At 34.2% G+C, this 14,831-nt stretch overlaps 2 protein-coding genes across 3 annotated transcripts; one reads left to right on the top strand and one right to left on the bottom strand.

The window, feature by feature from the left end:
* Positions 1–1,147: 1,147 nt before the first annotated feature.
* LOC119609785 (cytosolic 10-formyltetrahydrofolate dehydrogenase) lies at positions 1,148–4,483 on the bottom strand. The gene is made up of 4 exons (XM_037964708.1): positions 4,307–4,483; positions 2,442–4,153; positions 1,990–2,377; positions 1,148–1,928 (listed from the first exon to the last, which is right to left on the bottom strand). The coding sequence occupies exons 1-4, from the start codon at positions 4,310–4,312 to the stop codon at positions 1,299–1,301; spliced, it is 2,736 nt and encodes a 911-aa protein (XP_037820636.1). The 5' UTR covers positions 4,313–4,483; the 3' UTR covers positions 1,148–1,298.
* Positions 4,484–8,625: 4,142 nt separating this feature from the next.
* LOC119609787 (putative gustatory receptor 39b) lies at positions 8,626–12,046 on the top strand. 2 transcript variants are annotated; one of them, XM_037964713.1, is made up of 4 exons: positions 8,626–8,752; positions 9,530–9,703; positions 9,771–9,951; positions 11,826–12,046. In XM_037964713.1, exons 1-3 carry the CDS (start codon positions 8,720–8,722, stop codon positions 9,918–9,920), a joined length of 357 nt encoding a protein of 118 aa, XP_037820641.1. In that variant the 5' UTR covers positions 8,626–8,719; the 3' UTR covers positions 9,921–9,951; positions 11,826–12,046. The 2 variants fall into 2 exon arrangements, with proteins under 2 accessions (XP_037820641.1, XP_037820640.1); XM_037964712.1 differs by lacking the exon at positions 11,826–12,046 and having other exon boundaries at positions 9,771–10,108.
* Positions 12,047–14,831: the final 2,785 nt, after the last annotated feature.

The raw sequence follows: 14,831 nt of genomic DNA, 5'->3' as shown, positions 1-14,831 counted from the left end.
CTAGACTATAGACTAGACTATAGACTAGACTATAGACCTAGACTATAGACTAGACTATAGACTAGACTATAGACTAACTATAGACTAGACTATAGACTAGCTTAGACTAGACTATAGACTAGACTATAGACTAGACTAGACTAGACTATAGACTAACTATAGACTAGACTATAGACTAGACTATAGACTAGACTATAGACTAGAACTATAGACTAGACTATAGACTAGACTATAGCTAGACTATAGACTAGACTATAGACTAGACTATAGACTAGACTAGACTATAGACTAGACTATAGACTAGACTATAGACTAGACTATAGACTAGACTATAGACTAGACTAGACTATAGACTAGACTAGACTATAGACTAGACTAGACTATAGACTAGACTATAGACTAGACTATAGACTAGACTATAGACTAGACTATAGACTAGACTATAGATTAGACTATAGACTAGACTATAGACTAGACTATAGACTAGACTATAGACTAGACTATAGACTAGACTATAGACTAGACTATAGACTAGACTATAGACTAGACTATAGACTAGACTATAGACTAGACTATAGACTAGACTATAGACTAGACTATAGACTAGACTATAGACTAGACTATAGACTAGACTATAGACTAGACTATAGACTAGACTATAGACTACTTTGATTACTGGTTTGGCCCTTCAGTAAAAAATCTCTTTCCGTATCAATACGCCACCTTATTACTTTGTATTCTTGTACCGTGACTCGAGAGTGTTAGAGATGGTGGTGGTGGCATGTCAATGTTTAACGACCATATAAACTTGGACATGCACGCCACGTTAGTAAATTAAAAGTAATACATACGAAAAAAAAAAACAAAAATCGATTTTAAAGAGGGTTAGTAATAAAGAGTGTCTATAATGGTTGGGACAATTCGTATAAGATTTCTAGTCACTTCTAAACAACTATTTGCAATTTACTACATGGCAATTAGGACAAGGTCAAATATGGTTATTTTAAGAAGAAAAGTGTAAATAAAAGGAATTTTTTAAAGGAGAAGTAATAATCACAAAGGAAAGCTACGAAGACTTGAGATTTAGGGTTACAGTTCAGATATTTTGAACATTTTCTTAGTGATTTTTATGAAAATTATTGTTTTATGCAATTTTATTCCGAAAAGTAAAGTTCCCTCGGACTTACTATTTTAATTTCAAACATTTGTCAAAGTTTACACACATTTACTTTTCTGTTTATTACTTTAAAGCTTAATATTTACTTAAAACTAACTTAATACTAAACACTTAATCTAATCTAAAATTCTACTGTTACACATTTAGTCTTAAGATATTCATTTAGAGCTTCCTGGCCCAAATCTTTGCCAAAACCACTTTGCTTGAAACCACCAAATGGTGCTGCCACATCAGTCTTATTGTAAACATTAACGAACACAGTACCCGCCTCAATATTCTCGGCGAAAGACAGAGCCTTACTAATATCCTTAGTAAAGACACCACTGGCCAGACCATATTCAGTGCGATTGGCTCTACGCATAACCGATTCCACATCACTACCATGGAATTTGCTAATAATCATAATGGGTCCAAACGATTCCTCTTGAGCTATATACATATGATCCTCGACATTGGTGAAAACGGTGGGTTCAAAGAAGTAACCCTTCATATTGGGTACCGGCTTGCCGCCATACACTAAATTGGCGCCCTCTTCAACACCACGTTGACAGAATTCTATAAGTTTCTCGAAATGGGCACGATGATTTTGTGGACCATGGGCAGTAGAGCGATTAAGAGGATCGCCTATGGTCATGGATTGTATATCCTTAACTACTCTTCTCACAAATTCGTCATGAATGGTGTCTTCCACGAAGATGCGACCGGCAGCTATGCAATTTTCACCTTTATTAAAGAAGACCGAGGACATACCCTGGAAATATTGAGAGATATATTTAGTTTGTACCGAGATTTTATAAAAAACTAAAACTTACATGTTTAACAGCCTTTTCAAAATCACAATCAGCAAATATCACCAAAGGACTCTTGCCACCCAGTTCCATGGAACATTTTTTCAAATTTGAATCCGCACAAGAACGCATTACCACCTTGCCAATACCAGTAGAACCGGTGAAACCCAATTTTCTAACTAAAGCATGATCAGCAATGGCCTGGCCAGCACCCGATCCAGTACCCAGGACCACATTGATAACACCGGGTGGGAAACCGGCCTTAACAGTAAGTTCTGCAAACTTAAGGGCGGTTAAAGGGCATGTCTGGGCCGGTTTAATTAAGCAGGTATTGCCGGCAGCTACACAGGCAGCCATTTTCCAGGACAACATCATCAAAGGATAATTCCAGGGAGTAACCAAACCCACAACACTAAAGAAAAATTAAACAAGAAATTAATATCTTAAAGAAACTAAAAGGTTTTGCTACAACTTACCCTATGGGTTCCTTTTTGGTAAAAGTCAAGACATTATTAGGTCTGGCGGGATTAACGGGTATAGTGGAACCTTGTATCTTATCACACCAACCGGCAAAGTAACGCCAAGCATCTATAGACATACCAATATGGGTCTTTAAAGCCAATGTATAAACAGCACCCGAATCCACCGATTCTATGGTGGCCAATTCCTCTTTCTGTTCTTCCATTAAATCAGCCAATTTAAGCATAAGTTGACCTCTTTGTCTGGCCGATACTTGACGCCAAGCACCATAAAATGCTTGATGAGCAGCTTGAACAGCCTTATCCACATCATTACTAGAGGCACAGGCCACTTGACAGATCAATTCCTCATTGGCAGGATTAATAATGTCCAAAGTTTTACGATTCTCAGCATCCACAAACTGGCCATTGATAAACAGTTGGGTGGGAATGGGTATTTCCTTTTTATTGGCCTTTAAAACGAAACCATCATAGTGAACCTTTGAATTGTCTCCAGAGGAGCCTTGTCTCAAGGCCTTAACAATTTCACAGTAGAATTCCTCAAAAACGGGAGCCATGAACACCTGTTCATTTTCCAAGGGCACATCAAAAGCATCCTTACATTCCTCTACCAATCGGACAACATCCATGGAACCAGCACCGGCAGCAAAGAAGTCAGTATCGGCCTCTATGGGGCATTTCAAAATGGACAACCAAATATTCGCTAAAATCTCTTTCTTGGTTAACTCATCCTCAGTAAAGTTGGTAATTTGAGGGGCTTGAGACTGTTTAAACCAATCACAGGCATTAATCATTTTCGAGCCCTTCTTCAAGCGACGCACATTAACATATTTATTGTCAGTGCCCTGGATTAACAGACCACGTTCATGTATATAGGCGGGCGTGTTTAAACCTTTAAGTCTTATAAACTGATCCGATTTAACGGTAATATCTTCATAGATATGGGCACCAAATAATCTAATATTTTCCTCTGTATTATCATCATTAATAACGGTAGCTAAAGCCCCAGGAACTGAGTCCAAAGCTCTAATGAAATTCCAAATTCTTTCGGCCGATTGATTCAAATTAATATATTGATTTTCTGCCTTAAACATGGCCGGATCATAGGTAGCACCCACCTCGGTTTGAGTAATTTTAGGAGCCTTACCCTGGGCCACTAAATCTACAGCCTCAGCCATGGACTTAATACCCTGAGGATATAAGAAACGTTTGTATAACGTATCCAAGGTATCGGTGGGCTCTACATTGCATTGTTTTTGCAATAGAATGGGACCAGTATCCAAACCATCATCAGCCCAAAATATGCTAAAACCAGCCACTTCATCACCCTCTATTAGAGTCCAAGAAATAGCACTAGCTCCTCTGTGTCTAGGCAATATCGAGGGATGATAACAAATACTACCCAATTCAGCACCGTCTATTACCTCCATAGGTATGAATTGAGAACAGTAGGGCAAAACATTAAGATTTGCTTGCACGGAACGATATTGTTCTAATACTTCTGGTATGGCTACACCTTTGCGACGCCATGTTGAAAATTTAAATACCGGTATATTATGCTGGCTAGCGGTGGTGGCTAAAATATCTTCACGGTTACCCTTATTCGCTATAGTGAAGATACCCACCACATTATAACGTTTCTCCAGAAGTAAAGTCAAAACTTCGGCGGCGAAATTGCTCTGGCCGATAATGGCTATTCTTAAAGAGCTCTAAAAATAACAGTTAAAGGAAAAAAAGAGGGAATTTAAATAATTATTATAATATATTTTTTTTAATTTCAATATTTCAAAACTTTTTTAAATTTTAAAGAAACATTAGATATTTTTATAAACTTTTCTTTCAATTCAATTCACTTTACTTACATTCATTTTATTTATATTTAAATTATAAAATTATTTTTTCTTTATAATTTTAAATTAATGCATTAAGTATTTCAAAATTTTATTTACAAAAATCACTTTCACTTTATTTTTTTTCTATAAATAATGTTTGTTTAAGTTCTTCTGTATTGTTCTTTCCTGAACAGAAAATATTGTATTAAACTCAAATCTCTCTAATCAGGGCTATTTATACGATTTCAATTATACATTTTTTTAAAAAATATTAAAATACATGTACATATTGTTTACGAGATAATCAATTTAATCAGTAATAAATAATAAAAACAAAATACAAAAATGCTTTTGTTATGAACAAATCTAAAATATATAGTCGCACGACTTTAGAAAGATAACAGGGCTTTTCAAATTTTGTATTTTGAAAATAAGAAAATCTATACTAAAACTTGAATTACTTAAATGAAACCGTTTTAGGTTAAAATTTATCTTGATTGCCAATATCAGATTTAGTTCAGTTCTAGTTCAGTTCTAGTTCGGTTCTAGTTCAGTTCTAGTTCAGTTCTAGTTCAGTTCTAGTTCAGTTCTAGTTCAGTTCTAGTTCAGTTCTAGTTCAGTTCTAGTTCAGTTCTAGTTCAGTTCTAGTTCAGTTCTAGTTCAGTTCTAGTTGAGTTCTAGTTCAGTTTTAGTTCAGTTCTAGTTCAGTTCTAGTTCAGTTCTAGTTCAGTTCTAGTTCAGTTCTAGTTCAGTTCTAGTTCAGTTCTAGTTCAGTTCTAGTTCAGTTCTAGTTCAGTTCTAGTTCAGTTCTAGTTCAGTTCTAGTTCAGTTCTAGTTCAGTTCTAGTTCAGTTCTAGTTCAGTTCTAGTTCAGTTCTAGTTCAGTTCTAGTTCAGTTCTAGTTCAGTTCTAGTTCAGTTCTAGTTCAGTTCTAGTTCAGTTCTAGTTCAGTTCTAGTTCAGTTCTAGTTCAGTTCTAGTTCTAGTTCAGTTCTAGTTCAGTTCTAGTTCAGTTCTAGTTCAGTTCTAGTTCAGTTCTAGTTCAGTTCTAGTTCAGTTTTAGTTCAGTTCTAGTTCAGTTCTATCTAATTCAGTTCTAGTTCAGTTCTAGTTCAGTTCTATCTAATTCAGTTCTAGTTCAGTTCTAGTTCAGTTCTAGTTCAGTTCTAGTTCAGTTCTAGTTCAGTTCTAGTTCAGTTCTAGTTCAGTTCTAGTTCAGTTCTAGTTCAGTTCTAGTTCAGTTCTAGTTCAGTTCTAGTTCAGTTCTGGTTCAGTTCTAGTTCAGTTTAGTTCAGTTCTAGTTCAGTTCTAGTTCAGTTCTGGTTCAGTTCTAGTTCAGTTCTAGTTCAGTTCTAGTTCAGTTCTAGTTCAGTTCTAGTTCAGTTCTAGTTCAATTCTAGTTCAGTTCTAGTTCAGTTCTATTTCATTAGTTCAGTTCAGTTCAGTTCTATTTCAGTTCTAGTTCAGTTCTAGTTCAGTTCTAGTTCAGTTCTAGTTGAGTTCTAGTTCAGTTCTAGTTCTAGTTCAGTTCTAGTTCAGTTCTAGTTCAGTTCTAGTTCAGTTCTAGTTCAGTTCTAGTTCAGTTCTAGTTCATTTCTAGTTCAGTTCTAGTTCAGTTCTAGTTCAGTTCTAGTTCAGTTCTAGTTCAGTTCTAGTTCAGTTCTAGTTCAGTTCTAGTTCAGTTCTAGTTCAGTTCTAGTTCAGTTCTAATTCAGTTGTAGTTCAGTTCTAGTTCAGTTCTAGTTCAGTTCTAGTTCAGTTCTAGTTCAGTTCTAGTTCAGTTCTAGTTCAGTTCTAGTTCAGTTCTAGTTCAGTTCTAGTTCAGTTCTAGTTCAGTTCTAGTTCAGTTCTAGTTCAGTTCTAGTTCAGTTCTAGTTCAGTTCTAGTTCAGTTCTAGTTCAGTTCTAGTTCAGTTCTTGTTCAGTTCTTGTTCAGTTCTTGTTCAGTTCTTGTTCAGTTCTAGTTCAGTTCTAGTTCAGTTTTAATTTAATAACTTGTTCAACGTTGGTACCTTTATATGTTATCTTATTTGTGATGTGCTATACGGCTGAACAGTGTGAGATACAGGTGGGTAAAGGGACCTACGATTATCCGACTACAGCTTAGACTACATATATAGTGGACTACAATTTAGATTATAGTCGAACTTATAGTTTAGTCTATAGTTCTCGTTCAGTTCTAGTTCAGTTCTAGTTCAGTTCTAGTTCAGTTCTAGTTCAGTTCTAGTTCAGTTCTAGTTCAGTTCTAGTTCAGTTCTAGTTCAGTTCTAGTTCAGTTCTAGTTCAGTTCTAGTTCAGTTCTAGTTCAGTTCTAGTTCAGTTCTAGTTCAGTTCTAGTTCAGTTCTAGTTCAGTTCTAGTTCAGTTCTAGTTCAGTTCTAGTTCAGTTCTAGTTCAGTTCTAGTTCAGTTCTTGTTCAGTTCTTGTTCAGTTTTAGTTCAGTTCTAGTTCAGTTCTAGTTCAGTTAATTTCAAGTTCAGTTTTAATTTAATATACAATTTAAAAACCAAACCTTAAAAATTTAAAAAAGTCCCATCTTTTGGTAATTCACCATTTCGAGACGTCTTTAGGTGAGGTATTTCCCCCCTATTTTTAAAAAAATAGCATTTCTAAGGAATGTAATAAATGTAAAGGGCACGGGTTCTAATTACCCTGAGGTTTGACCAAATACACGGTATTAATAATTTAAATCATGCTGTTGATAAATGCAAAATAAATTTGATTAACAAAGAGTTATTATTATATCGATCTAAGTACTGCGATTAAAAGTTTAATAGGTACCACCTATCTTATCGTCATTCTTTTTTCGATGTTAACTTATAACAACAAAATTTATCTAATTTTAAAAACAAATTTAAGTTCTTGTGAATTTGCCACTTTCAGTCGGATGAAAGGAAGAGAAATTTTTGACCCCGGTTAGGAACAATAGCCGGATTTTAAGAAAACCATTCTCTCTTTCTGGTCTCCACATTTCAAAACAAATTCTCTATTGTTTTGATTTCGCCCTACAAAAACTCAATACACAGTGTTGCAAAAAAGCAATTTTGTAAGAATTACTATTCTGCGTATATTATTGCTGAAATATACTTACAATATTTACAAGACTGCTTTCGATATTGTAATTTTACTGTTTAATCACAAGAAAACTACATTTGTCTCTAAATTTGCTTTTGCAATACCACTTGCCTCTTCAACCTTTAGCCAATAATTTTACAATAAAATTAATAAATTACTTAAACATTAATTGTAAAAAAAAGCTTATCTTTGACAAGTGCAATTTTAAATAAACAAACTTAGTAAAGGGACATTTCAAAAGGAAGAATTTTTCAAAAGCAACAAACATTTCAAAAACTAAACAGTAACCTATAAAGTCACACACATACTACATATATATAGCAAGCAGCCGTTAGACGCCGACGTCATATCTTATTTACTATACTACAGCAACAATATGGTAAACGATTTACACACAAAATATCTTAAATATCTTGCAATATTTGGCCTAGTGCCATATATAAAGCCAAGTGGACAACAGACATTTAAACAGCAGCAGTATCACTATAAACCCCACCACTATCACCTCCAACAACTTCATCATTTCCAACAACAACGCAGCAATAGTAGTAGCAGTAAACATCATCATCATCATTATCGTAATAGACCTCTACGTTGGCAACAAATTTACACTGTGACGTTAATTGTTGCCAATTTGATAGCAACCTTGTACGGTGTAATATTTTTCCCCTTCCAAGATAATTTAATAGTATCGAATCTTGTCAGTATTATGGTGTTTTGTGTGCAAATCATAGTTGTGATCTCAATATTACTGGAGACAATGTTTACATATGGCAAATATTATGAATTGATAAACAATTACAATAGGGTTCAGAAATTAATGAAATACCTATTACATATACAACTCAATCCAACGGAGATCCGTCAACGTCAAAGACGTAAATATATATTTTTGATTTCAACCATACATGGCAGTTTAATAGTGTCTATAATCATTATAGCGATAAAGACTTATAATGGTTACTTTTGGTATGCCCTAATGGCCATTATTATTATAAGAACTCGTATTATACAAATGATCTACTTTATAGATTATATAGTCTACTACATGGAGTTGTTCGATATTAAATTGAGAGCCTTGATTTCCTGTAAAATTGATAGAAATTATATTTTATTGGATATTAATTATGATCATTTGGAGTCATTTGAATATTTGCAAAATTTGAAAAATATTTATCAGGCATTATATGCGTTGCATGATCGTTTCAATGATCTTTATGGCCACTCATTGTCCAGCATATATACGGTGGTAGTTTTGGATATTATTATAAATATGTATTGGACCTTTTTAACCGTGTTCGAATATTATGAATCGTATTATAATTATATAACTTGTTCAACGTTGGTACCTTTATATGTTATCTTATTTGTGATGTGCTATACGGCTGAACAGTGTGAGATACAGGTGGGTAAAGGGACCTACGATTATCCGACTACAGCTTAGACTACATATATAGTGGACTACAATATAGATTATAGTCTAAACTATAGTTTAGTCTATAGTTCAGTTCTAGTTTAGTTCTAGTTCAGTTCTAGTTCAGTTCTAGTTCAGTTCTATTTCAGTTCTAGTTCAGTTCTAGTTCAGTTCTAGTTCAGTTCTAGTTCAGTTCTAGTTCAGTTCTAGTTCAGTTCTAGTTCTAATTCAGTTCTAGTTCAGTTCTAGTTCAGTTCTAGTTCAGTTCTAGTTCAGTTCTAGTTCAGTTCTAGTTCAGTTCTAGTTCAGTTCTAGTTCAGTTCTAGTTCAGTTCAGTTCAGTTCTAGTTCAGTTCTAGTTCAGTTCTAGTTCAGTTCTAGTTCAGTTCTAGTTCAGTTCTAGTTCAGTTCTAGTTCAGTTCTAGTTCAGTTCTAGTTCAGTTCTAGTTCAGGTTCTAGTTCAGTTCTAGTTCAGTTCTAGTTCAGTTCTAGTTCAGTTCTAGTTTCTAGTTCAGTTCTAGTTTCAGTTCTAGTTCAGTTCTAGTCAGTTTCTAGTTCAGTTCTAGTTCAGTTCTAGGTCAGTTCTAGGTCAGTTCTAGGTCAGTTCTAGTTCAGTTCTAGTTCAGTTCTAGTTCAGTTCTAGTTCAGTTCTAGTTCAGTTCTAGTTCAGTTCTAGTTCAGTTCTAGTTCAGTTCTAGTTCAGTTCTAGTTCAGTTCTAGTTCAATTCTAGTTCATCCTGATATTCCTATATAATCTATTTACTTTCAGTGCCATTTGATATTAGCCCATCTAAAACGCCTGCTACGGACCTCTTTATCTAGTGGAACTACGAATGAATCCTATAATTCTCTATTGCAAAGTTTCATCATGCAAATTCTACAAAATCCCATAACAATACGAGCAAATGGTTATTTTACTGTAAATTTAAAATCATTGATGAAGGTACTACTCTAACAAAATATGTACACTTAAAGAAATTTTATCATAAAATGTTGTTTTTCATTTTTAGATTTTAGCTAATATTGCCACCTATTTAATAATATTAATGCAATTTCGCAAGGCTAACGTAAGCGAAGAGTCCATAGAACTAACAGCCACAATTTCCAACTTACCTGATACCATTAATGGTTCGTTTAAATATGATGTAGAGGAAAATTGAATTGAAAATTGGACATCGATGCTATTTAATTGTAATTATATCACTGCTTCTCTAACATCTGTTAAAAAAAAAACTTATTCTCTGAGTCCTAATCCGGTTTTTAGGATTGATAACCAAGTCTTGCGTCATTAAGGTTATCGCTTAAAAGAAATCATTCATTATTTTTCGGACAATCCAACATTTGTCCATCTCTTTCTCGACTTATCAGAGTGTTAGATTTTCTTTGACGGTTCACGCGACAAAAACATGCATTTCACGCGACTTTCATCTTCAAGGTGAATGTCTCTTTGTACTGCTGGTAAGCAGAAGTCAAATTTAAAAAATTTTGGAAATTTGGCGATAGTTTTGTAATTTTCTTTCTCACTTTCTTTTGACAAGTGATTGTATAATCTTTTAAAGCGAAATATTAAATATACCTTTGAAAATGTTGCTAAATACAATTCGATTTTTTGAGAGATTTTAGCGATATTGCTCCCAAAATTATTTTGTTTACATTTCTGAATTTTCTAAATAAAAACACAATTGCCACTCAAAATTTGTTATCTGTATCAGAAAGTATAGAAAATAGAACTTTGCTGGTGGTGTGTTTCTTATTTAAATCAGCCCACAAATTATTTCTTTAGAGTACAGTTCATAAAAATAAAATAATTCCAGAAATCTATTAGCTGCTTATAAAACAGTTGTGGGCAAAAAAATAGTTTTAAGAGTTAGAAGACAATATTCATTAAGTATCAAAAATGATTTGTCAAAGAATAACAATAACAAAAGTGGGCGTGGCAGCGAGACAAAGTAAATTTTCGTGGCTTAGTTTTGACTATAAAGAGTGGACTAAAGTCTGTATTATAGAAACGACTATAGTCCACTTTATAGTCTTGTCTATAGTCCACTTTATAGTCTTGTCTATAGTCCAGACTATAGTATTGTCTATAGTTCAGACTAAAGTCTAGCCTATAGTCCACACTATAGTCCAGGCTATAGACTTCTTATAGTCTAGACTATAGTCTAGTCTTTTGTCCAGACTATAGTCTAGTCTGTAGTCCAGAATATAGTGTAGTATATAGTCCAGTGTAGTGTAGTCTTTAGTCCAGACTGTAGTCTACTCTTTAGTCCAGACTGCAGTCTAGTCTTTAGTACAGACTATAGTTCTAGTCTATAGATAAGATTATAATCTAGTATATAGTGTAGACTATAGTATAGTCTGTACTACAGACTAGACAATAGTCTGAACTAACGACTAGACTATAGTCTGAATTATAGACTAGACAATAGTCTGGACTATAAAGAAGTCAATAGCTTGGACTTTAGACTGGACTATAGTGTGGACTATAGACTAGACTTTAGTCTAGACTATACTATCTGGACTATAGTCTGCACTATAGACAAGACTATAGTTTGGATTATAGGCAAGACTTTAGTCTGAACTACAGACACACACAAGACTAGTCTGTATATAGTCCAGCCTGGCCTATAGACTAGACTGTAGTGTGGACTATACACAAGAATATATTCTGGACTATAGGCTAGACTTTAGTCTGGACTTAAGACAATACTGCAGTCTGGACTATAGACAAGACTATAGTCTGGACTATAGACAAGACTATAGTCTGGACTATAGACAAGACTATAGACTAGACTAGAGTCTGGACTATAGACAAGACTATATTCTGGAGTAATAGTATGTATGTATATACCGGATTATAGCCTGAACTATAGTGTAGAATATAGTTTCCAATACAGTTTAGTCTATATACTATAGTCGAGATTATGACATAATTGTATTTGTCCATCTCTCTTTCTTTCTCTAAAAATAGCAACATTTTAACTTTATTCATCTGTCTCCGAATAACAAAAGTACGACTTGACAACAACTAATAACAATTCCAATAATCTATTATTCCCGTTTAGATTTGCTGGAGGTATGTACTATATACCGCATTACACTAACCACTCTATGTTTAAGTGAAAGTTTTGGCCTCTAGCCCCTATAGTCTTATCGCTCGTGGAAACTCTCCCCCAAAAAAACAAACAAGTTTTTTTTTTATTAATCACATTCTTAATGGACTTAATAACAAAGAAATAAAACAAATATAAACAATTGTTTTAAAAGAATTAAAAAAACACCATTGTTGACCTATAAATAATTCTCTTAGAACAAATTCAATATGGAAACTTTAGATTATTTTTTCAGTTTAACCACTTCAAAATAACCGGTTTAAACCGAAACATTGGCGTAATAATTTTGATAAGACCTTAAGGTCCAATTAAAGAACATTTGATTATAAAATAATTACTGAAAAATATAGTATGAATGTAGATTTATTGCAGATCTATATTAAAAAAACTAATTATATGGACTAGTCTTGGGTGTTTTATTGTCTGCATTAGCCGATGTGTGATTAGCTACGAAACATTTGTTGAGCGAGTGAAAACAATCAAACCGGTTTTAACTAGAGCCAGAACTCTTAGTAAAACTGGTAAACATGAACTTTTTTTTTTTTATTTGATAAGGATTTTTTTCAATCTAAATTGATACATATTAAAGATTTGAAATAAATGCGGCATATTGAATAAGTTTACATTTCAAACTGGAAATTTAAAACTGAAAAATCAGAATGAGACATCAGTTGTTGGTAATCTGATTATAATGATGTGGACATTATAGTTATTAAATAGGTTTTTGTAAATTTATTATTAAACAAGTGTGCAATTAATTAGTGAAATTATTGTAAAAAAAATTGAAATAAAAAACAACAATTTTGATAAGAGAAGAAAATCTATCAATCAATAAAAATCATGTCTGTGTACTGCATATACTTAGCCGAGGTCTCTTTAGTCTATTGTGCGATTAATTTAAAGAACATTTGTTAAGTGAATGGTCGAGTCGGTTAAAACTGGTTTTTGGACTCTTGGTAAACTGGTAAAATTGAACTTTTAACTTGATAAGATTGTTTTTATTTTTTTATTGTAGGTTTCCCAGATTGATTTATTTCAAGATGCGGTACATTGGTTTTATTATTTAATCGAAGAACAAAGATGACTGAGCAGAAATCGGTGCCAGAAATTGCAAAGAAGTACGAAGTTTCTTTTTAGGTACATAGTTATAGAAGGATTATAGTCTAGACTATAGTCTGGACTATAGACTAGACTACAGTCTGGACTATAGACTAGACTATAGTCTGGACTATAGACTAGATTATAGTCTGGACTATAGACTAGATTATAGTCTGGACTATAGACTAGACCATAGCCAGGACTATAGACTAGACCATAGCCAGGACTATAGACTCGACCATAGCCAGGACTATAGACTAGACTATAGTCTGGACTATAGACTAGACTATAGTATGGACTATAGACTAGACTATAGTCTGGACTATAGACTAGACTATAGTCTGGACTATAGACTAGACTATTGTCTGGACTATAGACTAGACTATTGTCTGGACTATAGACTAGACTATTGTCTGGACTATAGACTAGACTATTGTCTGGACTATAGACTAGACTATAGTCTGGACTATAGACTAGATTATAGTCTGGACTATAGACTAGACCATAGCCAGGTCTATAGACTAGACCATAGCCAGGACTATAGACTCGACCATAGCCAGGACTATAGACTAGACTATAGTCTGGACTGTAGACTAGACTATAGTCTGGACTGTAGACTAGACTATAGTCTGGACTGTAGACTAGACTATAGTCTGGACTGTAGACTATAGTCTGGACTTTAGACTATAGTCTGGACCGTAGACTATAGTCTGGACCGTAGACTATAGTCTGGACTATAGACTATAGTCTGGACTATAGACTATAGTCTGGACTATAGACTATAGTCTGGACTATAGACTATAGTCTGGACTATAGACTATAGTCTGGAGTGTAGACTATAGTCTGGTCTTTTTAGGTACATACTTATAGGAGGACTATAGACTAGACTATAGTCTGGACTATAGACTAGACTATAGTCTGGACTATAGACTAGACTATAGTCTGGACTATAGACTAGACTATAGTCTGGACTATAGACTAGACTAAGTCTGGACTATAGACTAGACTAAGTCTGGACTATAGACTAGACCATAGCCAGGACTAGACTATAGTCTGGACTGTAGACTATAGTCTGGACTGTAGACTATAGTCTGGACTGTAGACTATAGTCTGGACTATAGAGTAGACTATAGTCTGGACTATAGACTAGACTATAGTCTGGACTAGACTATACTATTGACTATAGACTAGACTTAAGTCTGGTCTATAGACTGTAGGCTAGACTATAGTCTGGACTGTAGACTAGACTATAGTCTGGACTGTAGACTAGACTATAGTCTGGACTGTAGACTAGACTATAGTCTGGACTATAGACTAGACTAAAGTCTGGGCTATAGACTTCACTATAGTCTGGACTATAGTCTGGACTATAGACTAGACTATAGTCTGGACTATAGACTAGACTATAGTCTGGACTATAGACTAGACTATAGTCTGGACAATAGACTAGACCATAGTCTGGACTGTAGACTAGACTATAGTCTGGACTATAGACTAGACTATAGTCTGGACTATAGACTAGACTATAGTCTGGACTATAGACTAGACTATAGTCTGGACTATAGACTAGACTATAGTCTGGACTATAGACTAGACTATAGTCTGGACTATAGACTAGACTATAGTCTGGACTATAGACTAGACTATAGTCTGGACTATAGACTAGACTATAGTCTGGACTATAGACTAGACTATAGTCTGGACTATAGACTAGACTATAGTCTGGACTATAGACTAGACTATAGTCTAGACTATAGACTAGACTATAGTCTAGACTATAGACTAGACTATAGTCTAGACTATAGACTAGACTATAGTCTGGACTATAGACTAGACTATAGTCTGGACTATAGAATAGAC

The sequence above is a fragment of the Lucilia sericata genome, unplaced genomic scaffold, assembly GCF_015586225.1.
Source record: "Lucilia sericata isolate MDLA Ls3-8-SP2 unplaced genomic scaffold, ASM1558622v1 Contig001060F_arrow, whole genome shotgun sequence".
NCBI classification, from domain to species: Eukaryota; Metazoa; Arthropoda; class Insecta; order Diptera; family Calliphoridae; genus Lucilia; species Lucilia sericata.
The sequence above is the reverse complement of the archived record's forward strand: the minus strand, read 5'-3'. Positions and strand labels throughout refer to the sequence as shown.

Excerpts from the sequence above, each read along its gene's own strand:
- LOC119609785 (XM_037964708.1), bottom strand. Across the intron at positions 2,378-2,441 it reads ACCAAAAAGGAACCCATAGG|TGTTGTGGGTTTGGTTACTC; the intron begins GTAAGTTGTAGC and ends ATTTTTCTTTAG. Across the intron at positions 1,929-1,989 it reads TTGAAAAGGCTGTTAAACAT|GGTATGTCCTCGGTCTTCTT; the intron begins GTAAGTTTTAGT and ends CAATATTTCCAG.
- LOC119609787 (XM_037964713.1), top strand. The coding sequence starts at position 8,720 with ATGTGCTATACGGCTGAACAGTGTGAGATACAG. Across the intron at positions 8,753-9,529 it reads CTGAACAGTGTGAGATACAG|TGCCATTTGATATTAGCCCA; the intron begins GTGGGTAAAGGG and ends ATTTACTTTCAG. Across the intron at positions 9,704-9,770 it reads ATTTAAAATCATTGATGAAG|ATTTTAGCTAATATTGCCAC; the intron begins GTACTACTCTAA and ends TTTCATTTTTAG.